At 41.8% G+C, this 11,534-nt stretch overlaps 1 protein-coding gene across 1 annotated transcript in view; it reads right to left on the reverse strand.

Moving 5' to 3' along the window:
* EPHA6 (EPH receptor A6) overlaps positions 1-11,534 on the reverse strand; it is a 1,179,434-nt gene that overhangs the window by 263,252 nt on the left and 904,648 nt on the right. Inside the window, exon 8 of the mRNA XM_073584415.1 lies at positions 6,610-6,718. Coding sequence (XP_073440516.1) covers positions 6,610-6,718 — 109 coding nt within the window. The remainder of the gene's footprint in view (positions 1-6,609; positions 6,719-11,534) is intronic.

Raw genomic sequence — 11,534 nt, forward strand, 5'->3', positions numbered from 1 at the left:
CCTCGGGCAGATGACGTGTGACCTGATACTCGGTTAGCATTTATTTAAGTGTCGCAGAAGACTTTTCCCCTGGAGCTAATAATTTATAGATGTGCTGTAACTGAAACGCAGTCAATAATATCTGCTCCTTGTCTACTCGCTTAGTATTCTAGCCATGGAGCAATTCCATTTTTAATTGCACTGACCAGAGACGATGTATCAGTGGACTAAAACTGCTATTCCTCCAGTTCTAATGAGATTTGTGAATGTAAAGTACGGTACATTGCGACGGGATAAAAAAAAATATTAATTATTAAAAATTATTAGAAGGCATTGCACAATATGCAAGTTAATTAGCAAGATTAAAACACAGACGTCATGCTTTTCAACCTTAAACTTGTTGAATGCCCTTTAACTAGAAGAAAAGGAAGACGGCTGCGGCTCTGCTTTGGTCCTTTCACAGAGAATATGCTTTTCTTTTACAATCAATGGCTGACATTTTGTAAAAGAGAAATACTACTTCTTGTAAATGAGTTCCTTGCTAATCATTTCAGGCACTTATTTTTGGTAATTAGTATGCCGAGCAAGAAATAACAGTCGGCTAATTAAATCATCACGCAGGCACTTCACCTTTGACAAAAGCAGAATGAAATTATGAATACGAAGGCAGTGAACTGAAGACTGTGGAAGCAGGCAGCACAAATGGGGTATGATATTTGACTTTGGAAAAGTCACAAATGTTACTTTCTATGATGGGTATAATATATTGTGCATGGGATTGGATTAGTCAGTCAGGGGAGGAGAGGATCCTATGAGGAGCCACAACCATGGGTTCCACAGGTGCAGAAGAAGACAAACTCAAGTGGAGGTGACTTTTCAGCCAGTCACTTGTTTAGCCACAATGATGGGCTCTAGAGGTGCAACAGAAGACAACCTCATGTGGAGGTGACTTTTCAGCAAGTCACTTGTTTAGTCACAACGATGGGCTCCAGAGGTGCAGCAGAAGACAATCTCATGTGGAGGTGACTTTTCAGCTAGTCACTTATTTAGCCACAGTGATGGGCTCCAGAGGTGCACCAGAAGACAACCTCATGTGGATGTGACTATTCTTCCACTCACTTGTTTAGCCACAACGATGTACTCCAGAGATGAAACAGAAGACAACCTCATGTGGAGGTGACTTTGCAGCCAGTCACTTGTTTAGCCACAACGATGGGCTCCAGAGGTGCAGCAGAAGACAACCTCATGTGGAGGTGACTTTTCAGCCAGTCACTTGTTTAGCCACAACGATGGGATCCAGAGGTGCAGCAGAAGACAACCTCATGTGAAGGTGACTTATCAGCCAGTCACTTGTTACTAGGGTCTATATCTTACGGGTTGATTCTCAAATAACTATTTGGAATCTTGCTGATGAGATGCCATTGGTGCACTGTACAATGGTTCTATATTGCCAGAGAGTGAACCCCCAAAATAATTTCCTTTGAGGGGCCAAGAACTTCAGTGGAAAAAAAAGCACATTCTGGGACACTAATACAGTTGTGGCCAAAAGTATTGACACCCCTGCAATTCTGTCAGATAATACTCAGTTTCTTCCTGAAAATGATTGCAAACACAAATTCTTTGGTATTATTATCTTCATTTAATTTGTCTTAAATGAAAAAACACAAAAAGAATTGTCCTAAAGCCAAATTGGATATAATTACACACCAAACATAAAAAAGAGGGTGGACAAAAGTATTGGCACTGTTCGAAAAATCATGTGATGCTTCTCTAATTTGTGTAATTAACAGCACCTGTAACTTACCTGTGGCACCTAACAGGTGTTGACAATAACTAAATCACACTTGCAGCCAGATGACATGGATTAAAGTTGACTCAACCTCTGTCCTGTGTCCTTGTGTGTACCACATTGAGCATGGAGAAAAGAAAGAAGTCCAAAGAACTGTCTGAGAACTTGAGAAACCAAATTGTGAGGAAGCATGAGCAATCTCAAGGCTACAAGTCCATCTCCAAAGACCTGAATGTTCCTGTGTCTACCGTGCGCAGTGTCATTAAGAAGTTTAAAGCCCATGGCACTGTGGCTAACCTCCCTAGATGTGGACGGAAAAGAAAAATTGACAAGAGATTTCAATGCAAGATTGTGCGGATGTTGGATAAAGAACCTCGACTAACATCCAAACAAGTTCAAGCTGCCCTGCAGTCCGAGGGTACAACAGTGTCAACCCGTACTATCAGTCGGCGTCTGAATGAAAAGGGACTGTATGGTAGGAGACCCAGGAAGACCCCACTTCTTACCCCGAGACATAAAAAAGTCAGGTTGGAGTTTGCCAAAACTTACCTGAAAAAGCCTAAAACGTTTTGGAAGAATATTCTCTGGTCAGATGAGACAAAAGTAGAGCTTTTTGGGCAAAGGCATCAACATAGAGTTTACAGGAGAAAAAAAGAGGCATTCAAAGAAAAGAACACGATCCCTACAGTCAAACATGGTGGAGGTTCCCTGATGTTTTGGGGTTGCTTTGCTGCCTCTGGCACTGGACTGCTTGACCGTGTGCATGGTATTATGAAGTCTGAAGACTACCAACAAATTTTGCAGCATAATGTAGGGCCCAGTGTGAGAAAGCTGGGTCTTCCTCAGAGGTCATGGGTCTTCCAGCAGGACAATGACCCAAAACACACTTCAAAAAGCACTAGAAAATGGTTTGAGAGAAAGCACTGGAGACTTCTAAGGTGGCCAGCAATGAGTCCAGACCTGAATCCCATAGAACACCTGTGGAGAGATCTAAAAATGGCAGTTTGGAGAAGGCACCCTTCTAATATCAGGGACCTGGAGCAGTTTGCCAAAGATCAATGGTTTAAAATTCCAGCAGAGCATTGTAAGAAACTCATTGATGGTTACCGGAAGCAGCTGGTCGCAGTTATTTTGGCTAAAGGTTGTGCAACCAAGTATTAGGCTAAGGGTGCCAATACTTTTGTCTGGCCCATTTTTGGAGTTTTGTGTGAAATGATCAATGTTTTGCTTTTTTGCTTCATTCTCTTTTGTGTTTTTTCATTTAAGACAAATTAAATGAAGATAATAATACCAAAGAATTTGTGTTTGCAATCATTTTCAGGAATAAACTGAGTATTATCTGACAGAATTGCAGGGGTGTCAATACTTTTGGCCACAACTGTAGATGGGGGATTTAGAAGTGGGATCTTTCCCTATCAGGCATTTATGACACATTATTAAACTCACATCATAAATGATTATGGTATTCATTAAAGATGAGTGGATTGCTTCGTGCAACACAGGTCCAGTCCATCATCCAGGTCAGTGCTCACTGGACAGGAACTGCACGAATTTCCTGAGCTCCAGGGTTCCCGACCTGGCTTGACGTCTTTTGTTTAGCATATGGCGCACAGGTGACGTCTAGCTAGCCTGGCTAACCATAAGTCAAGCCAGGGATCCCGGAGATTCAGTAAATTCACACAACTCCCATCCACGGCTATAGAACACTCCTGCGCAGAACTGTCAACTGGAGTTGTGTGAAATAATTCACTCAACTGTAGCAGTAGTATGCCTTTAAATCGTAACTCTACAAAGTTGCCTTTTGCTTCTGCAAGAACTATAATGCCAATGTGCTGAGCTTCAATAAAGTTATTTGTAAAAGTTAATTTTAGTACAATTTTTGGATTTGCAATCGCAAAGTAGAATTCCTATGACTTAAGGGGTTATTTCATTTCTATATTAAACATGAAAGGCGTTGGCTGAGATAGACATATTGATGACCTATCTGCAGGATAGGTCATCATTATCATATTGGTAGGGGGTCCAACATTTGACACCTCCCATCGAGCACCTGATAGTGACCATATGGTAACAATTTATAGATTTCTACATTGTTTAGTGTCCTCTCCCGAGTGCTGCAGATCAGATTTTATTCAAGTGAATGGGAGATAACTGGCAGAGGTATAACTAGGAATACTAGTATCTATCTGTAAAACAGGGGTCCATAACCTCTGTCCCATGGCTGCTGTAGACAGAGCGGTGACCATGCAAGCATCACATTAATTTCTACGAGAGTTACAAAAACAGCCAAGCATGGCTTTCTTAGTTTCTTTTTTGCTTTTAAAGCCTATGGAAATAAATGTAAGGAACTGTACATGCCTGTTCAACCTTTCCTTTACATAAATACGGAGACGCCCATTCTAGAGATAAGTAGTTTCCATATGTGGGACCCATCTATGGTATATCAGGCATTTTTGTGTCTATAAATGTCTGGAAAGGGAATTTTGCTTTAAAGAAGCTTCCAGTTTTATATAGGTTGGAGTAGAGGGAAGTTGCTCATGCTGAAGCTTCAGTCCATTCATCGTCTACAGTACTCATGAAAAAAGTGATGGCACAGTGCTCAGCCATTCGCGGTAGTTCCATTGACAATGAATGGAGAGACGGATGAATATGCATCGCTTCCCTACATTCAAGACAAGGCTCCGTAGAAATTGGGATAGTGGATAACTTGAGATTTTGAGAAAACCTATATAAAAAGAGCCAAAGTCAAAGCTTATATCAAAATGAAGCTTTATTTATATAAAACCTCTTTAACCCCTTAACGACCGCCGATACACCATTTAACTGCGGCAGATCAGGGTGCTTAAACCACAAAAATAAAGGTATAGCGCTCCCCAGAGTTGGAATTTCTCCAGGGTCTTGGCTTCCGGGAGTAGCCGAGACCCCTGAGAACATGATTTGGGTTGGTATTTACCAACCCCGGTGTTGCAATCCCCGTTATTAATGGTATAACGGTGACTGCAAAGAAAAAAAGTCAGATTTTCCATTTAATTTCTCTCTCCTCTGATGTGATTGTACATCAGAGGAGAGAGAAATGGGTTCCCCCGATCCGCCCCTGGTACCTCCGCTGTCCCTGCATCCCCCCATGAAGTTCCCCAGGCCGCCGGCGGTTTCTAGATGAAAATGATGGGCGCATGCGCAGTGCGCCCGCCGAGATCTGCCGGCCGGCACCCTGCAACAATAGGAGATTTTTCCTATTAGTTCATTTTGGTCAATGTGATAGACTCTATCACAGTGATCAAAATAAAAAAAATAGTAAATCAAATCCCCTTTATCACCTCCTTAGTTAGTGAAAAATAATAAAATAAAAAATATATATTTATTTCCATTTTCCAATTATGGTTAAAGTTGGGAAAAAGTGAGTTGGGCTAAAGTTAGGGTTGGTTGAGGTTAGGGTTAAGATTACGGTTAGGGCTGGGATTAGAGTTAGGGTTGGGATTAGGGTTAGGGGTGTGTTAGGGTTAGGCTTGTGGTTAGAGTTATGGTTAGGGTTGGGATTAGTGTTAGGGGTGTGTTGGGGCTAGGGTTAGAGTTAGAATTGGGGGGTTTCCACTGTTTAGGTACATCACAGGGTCTCCAAACACGACATGGTGCCACCATTGATTCCAGTCAATTATGCGTTCAAAAAGTCAAATGGTGTTCCCTCACTTCTGAGCCCTGCCAGGCACCTAAACAGTAGCTATTCCCCACATATGGGATATCTGCGTACTCAGGAGAAATTGCACAACAAATTTGGTGGTCCATTTTCTCCTGATATCCTTGTGAAAATAAAAAAATTGGTTCCAAAGTAAATTTTTTGTGAAAAAAGGAAATTCATTTTTCCTTCCACATGGCTTTAGCTCTCGTGAAGCACCTGAAGGGATAATAAACTTCTTGAATGTGGTTTTGTGCACCTTGAGGGGTGCAGTTTTTAGAATGGTGTCACTTTTGGGTATTTTCTGCTATATTGACCCCCCAAACTCACTTCAAATGTGAGGTGGTCCCTAAAGAAATGTTTTTGTAAATTTTGTTGGAAAAATAAGAAATCGCTGGTCGACTTTTAACCCTTATAACGTCCTAACAAAAAAAAATTATGTTTCCAAAATTGTGCTGATGTAAAGTAGACATGTGGGAAATGTTATTTATTAACTATTTTGTGTGACATCACTCTCTGTCCGAAAGTTAAAAGTTTGAAAATTGCAACATTTTCAAACATTTTTGCTAAATTTCCATTTTTTTTCATTAATAAACACAAGTTATATCGAATAAATTTTACCACTGACATGAAGTACAATATGTGACGAAAAAACAGTCTCAGAATCAGTGGGATATGTTGAGGCGTTCCAAAGCTATAACCTCATAAAGTGACCGTAGTCAGAATTGTAAAAATTGGCCTGGTCATTGAGTACCAAATTGGCTCTGTCCCTAAGGGGTTAATGCACTTTTATTTGCTAAACCTTTTGGTTTATCTCAAACAAGTCACTAGTCAATTGCTCTTACCCTTATCACTACTCTTCAATCATAAATTCTGCTTTTGGATAATCTCAACATAAATATAGATATCGAGCAGTAAAATGAAAACTCTTTGGCATCATAGAAAGTAGGGCCAACTAAAAATTATCATTGTCAGATTTGAATTCAGGAGGTCAAAATCCTAAGGAAATGGCTCATTAATTTACTGAACCCAACAACCTTTGAAAATAAGTAGAACAGTGTAATTGTACGTGACAGGCACAAAAGAATAAATGTATTCAAGATAACCAGGGATTGTTCAATTCAGTCACAATCCTAAAATAGTGACTATTGAATAGAGATCGGCTTACCGGCCAGTGATGAGGAAGAACAGAGTAAGGATGACCAAGAGGGTAAATCCTCCGACAGCAGCGGTGGCAATTACCAGAATTTGCCCTTGTTCTGCAGCCATATCTGAAGCTGAAAGAAGCAAAACATAAGGTACTAAATATTCATGTCATAAACAATAGATTAATAATTGTTGTTATACTATGGTTCAATCTCTTCTAGACATTTATCTTCACAATAGTAGAGTCAATAGCTAAATAGCTATGAGGAAAGTCAGTCAATCCCATGGATTTTATCGGGCTCTGCTGACCATGTTATGGCAGCATCCCAAACTTGTCAGACATTTGAGAAAATAGGATCAAGCATAATGAATTTCAACATGTCTGATTCTTAGGTCTTAAGGGGGTTTTACACTAAGCGATATCGCTAGCAATATCGCTAAAACGTCACCGGTTTTGTGACGTTATAGCGATATTGCTAGCGATATCGCTATGTGTGATACTTACCAACGACCGGCTCCCCCGCTGTCCATCTCTGATCGCGCGAGAATGTCCGGCTCCATTTCTCGTCGTCAGCTTCCTGCTGGGGCTTCCTGCTGTGATGACGAGCGACGCGTGGAGGCGGGCGGGAGGACGCCAGGATCGCTGTGTGTGAAAGGTGAGTATCGTGCGCTGCGTCGCTGCTGCATCGCTGTGAGATCTTTCTGTGTGAAAGCTCACTAGCGATCATTTAGCGATGCACCAGCGATCCTGACCGGGTCGGATCGCTCGTCGGATCGCTGGTGCATCGCTAAATGTAAAAGGGCCTTTAGAAATAAGCTACTGTTAAAGCAGTTTGTTTAAAATGTCACTGGAAAGACCTGCCACAGGCCTGTCTCAAAGAATATGTTCCTCATCTTAGAGACAGACTGATTGTGTTTAGGGGCAGCCTGTGGTCAGGTCTCTTCTTGATTTCTCTGGCATAGAGCAGGAAGATAAGACTCTGCTTAAAGTCCCGCCTCGGAGCACAGACATATCATTAGCTGAAAACCCAACACTGATTACACAAGAACCACATGGCGGATTTCTTCACCCCAGGTATCATTTTAATCAGTTTAACACTGCCAACCTGACACTGCCTGTAGTTCACTTAGCAAAATCCTGCTGACAGGTTTGCTTTAAATTAAATAATGATGGCATGTTCATCTTATAGAACCTTAGTGGATCTGGTGCAGGTCACTTGGAGGTCTTCACCAGCTACGGCAGCAAAGCCTGCTCTGTTCAGAAGTAATAAGCCCACTGACTAAAAAAGCAATCATGATAAAAACATCTGATAATGTGTTTTTCTAGTCACCCGATCACAGGCTGCAGTGGCCTTTCGACTTCCGAATGAAGCAGTCTTTGCTTCTGCAAAGTCTGTTTTAATCAATAGAACTTGGAGTAATAATAAGTTCTTCAATTGGATGTGTTAAAAATGTTTCTGTACTGAGATCATCTTATAAATGTGCCCCTGCTGTGTCATCTGTAATTGATGTGTCTGACCGTGCAGGAACATGTTTGGCACTTACCACAATTCTTGGTCTTGGACGCGCTCCTTTGATGGTGCGCCGAGCGCAGCAAAATGCAACATGGTGCGTTTGGCGCACGGCGGCGCACCGTCAAAAGGGCGCATGCACCGTCAAAATCATAGCAGCGTCATGCACCCATAGGAGGAGCTGACCGGAGGGGGTGCGGCAGTGGGCGGAGCTGCACGGCGGCCATGCGCTGCGCCTCCTAACGCAAGTGTGAAAGTAGCCTTAATTGTAAAGTGCTACACAATAGGTTGATGCTATATAAATAAAATGATTATAATCAGTATAAGTCTCCATAACAGTGACTGTCAGTAAGGTAAAATCTCGTGGTCCAGCATATAAAAATGTATAATTCCAGGTAATATCTAAATTATTTGTTTTTGCTTACAATTACTTGTATTTCCAGTAATGATTATGTAGACTGTTCCCTTTATTTTAAATAAAATGTAATTATAACGGAAACTTATGCTACTTTTTTTTTTACTTAATTCCTCTCCATTTTTACAATTGCCGGCTTGCTGTCAGTGAATTGAAACATCCTGGCTTACAATACGAAGCAAAATGAGCAAAGTGGAATAAATTATAGAAAAAATGGGGGTTGCTGTAACACGTTAGCAATCTGGGAAACAGATAGCGCTAGATTTTCTTGCAGAAATTGGGTTACATACGATTATCCAATTATATGCTCAGCTAGAAATAGTAATAATCCGTGCATGTCTGATGCAATGTTATTTATGAGGCCCGGACACAACGGTTGTTTTGCCCCTATAGAACCATTAACTATTTGCATAGATGCTTTCTGAAATGCTTTTTCTAGCAGAATTATAACTTTACAGCAATATGTACATGTAGAATGATTTATTTCAAATCCCTCTGTGTTCATGCGAGGTCAGCCGTTTCTGCATCGTAACTAACTATTAATAATCACTTAAAAATGAAAATAGTTAGCCGTATCTGGCTGCGTCTTGTAATGATGCATTTGATTCTGTTGTGAATTATCGAGGCGGCACAAATTGTGTCCCAGAAAAATACCTTTACGCTGTTCATTCCTTCTGTACTGCTGAGATTTTAATGAGACCGATTTTACGTAGTTATTTAGAGCTATTACTTCTTCCATTTTTAATTCTTGATAGAAGACCTTCCACCAAATGTATCGTGCCGAGGTAGACACATGACGTAATAATGACTGCAGAGTGCAATAAATCGTGTTTATCTGAATTTTGACTCTCTGTTGCGGAGATATCAGCAATGAAAGTCTTGGCACACAATGAGTTAACTTTTTTTAAGTAAAAATGGACGTGACATCTTCTGCCTGTGTGAGCTGCCCAATCAGAAGCAGGAAGCAACAGCTGTTGGGTATTATAAAGTGTACAGTGTATGGTGGCTTTGGGGGCATTAGTCTGTAAAAGGACATAGGGGAGCTATGGGGACATCATACAGCGTATAGGGGTGCAGTGGGGGCCATCAAACTGTTAAGAGGGAGCAGAAGGAGCCATCTAAGTGTATGTATGGCTAACTTTAAGCTATGGGTAGCATCATACTGCAAATAGGGGCTGTGGGGGCCATCATACTGTGTACTGGGGAGCAGTGGGGCAATCATACTGTATATGGGGGCCATCATACTGTATATGGGGGCCATCATACTGTATATCGGGGCTGTGGGGGCCATCATACAGTGTACTTGGGAGCAATGGGGCAATCATACTGTATATGGGGGCCATCATACTGTATATGGGGGCCATCATACTGTATATCGGGGCTGTGGGGGCCATCATACTGTGTACTGGGGAGCAATGGGGCAATCATACTGTATATGGGGGCCATCATACTGTATATGGGGGCCATCATACTGTATATCGGGGCTGTGGGGGCCATCATACAGTGTACTTGGGAGCAATGGGGCAATCATACTGTATATGGGGGCCATCATACTGTATATGGGGGCCATCATACTGTATATCGGGGCTGTGGGGGCCATCATACTGTGTACTGGGGAGCAATGGGGCAATCATACTGTATATGGGGGCAATCATACTGTATATGGCGGCCATCATACTGTGTACTGGGGAGCAATGGGTCAATCATACTGTATATCGGGGCTGTGGGGGCCATCATACTGTGTACTTGGGAGCAATGGGGCAATCATACTGTATATGGGGGTCATCATACTGTGTACTGGGGAGCAATGGGGCAATCATACTGTATATGGGGGCCATCATACTGTGTACTGGGGAGCGATCATCTACTATATAATCGTCTAATTCTGTCTGTGTGTCTCTCTGTTTGTAGCGGAAATCCCGGCCGGCCGCGACCAATCAGTGACAGGCGCAGTCCGGCCCGAATTGGCACGGAATTCGAAAGACGCACGCCACCGCTACTGTCAGTAGATCTGCGGCGCTAGCCGCTGATCTCCCAACGGTTGCCGCGGGTCATCTCCTGCCGCACGGATTTGCCGCAATCAGCGATACTGGCGCAGAATGTTCATAAACAAACTACATACATATTCTAGAATACCTGATGCGTTAGAATCGGGCCACCATCTAGTACTGTATATGGGGGCTGCGGGCACCATCATACTGTGTATTGGGGTCAATCATACTGTATATGGGGGCTGTATGGGGGCTGTGGGCACCATCATATTGTGTACAGGGGAGCAATGGGGAAATCATACATTATATCGGGGCCATTATACTGTGTGGGCAATAGTGGAGCACACGGTTCATTAATTTTTTTCGCAAAGTAAAACATTGCCTTTCTTATTGCTTTTAACTATGTGCTCTAAAATGTGTCATGTTCTGTAAAAAATGTCAGAAATATTTCTGGTGTGCATAAATTAACTGAAGGGCAGAACGGGAACACATTTGGGACAAGTTTTGCAACTTTTTGAATCGCAACACATCTGGAAACCCTAAACCACATCCAAATAGTAGGCAAGCAAAAAAAAAAAAAACAACTGGCGAACACGGAACACCTAAAATAGAAGCGAAAAAATGAAGCAAAAAAATTCTCAAGACTTTATTTAATGTAAAATTAAAAACTTGTATGTAAGGCAGACGTGTGCAAAAGTAACGGGTTTCAAACATACCTTGGATCTGCTTTGGATACAAGTTTTTAATTTTACATGAAATCAAGTCTTGAGAATTTTTTACCAGGAGCTGGAATTTTTCGCTTCATGTTTCCCCTACTTGGCGCTGGAAAGGTCTTATCGTATTCTCCGTGCAGACTGGACTGCTATTGTTGGTGAGCTGGCATTTCCTTTTTTCCTTTTTCAAACAGCTCAAACAGTCTTCAAAAAAAAAAGAAGAGGCAAATGGAAAAAATAAATTTGGTGCCAATAAAAAAAAGTGCAAAGCTCAAAATACTCTAGCAGCCTGATTTCACCACTAGGGGGCAAATGTG

The sequence above is a fragment of the Dendrobates tinctorius genome, unplaced genomic scaffold, assembly GCF_039654945.1.
Source record: "Dendrobates tinctorius isolate UK_male_01 unplaced genomic scaffold, ASM3965494v1 ptg000084l, whole genome shotgun sequence".
Lineage (NCBI taxonomy): Eukaryota > Metazoa > Chordata > Amphibia > Anura > Dendrobatidae > Dendrobates > Dendrobates tinctorius.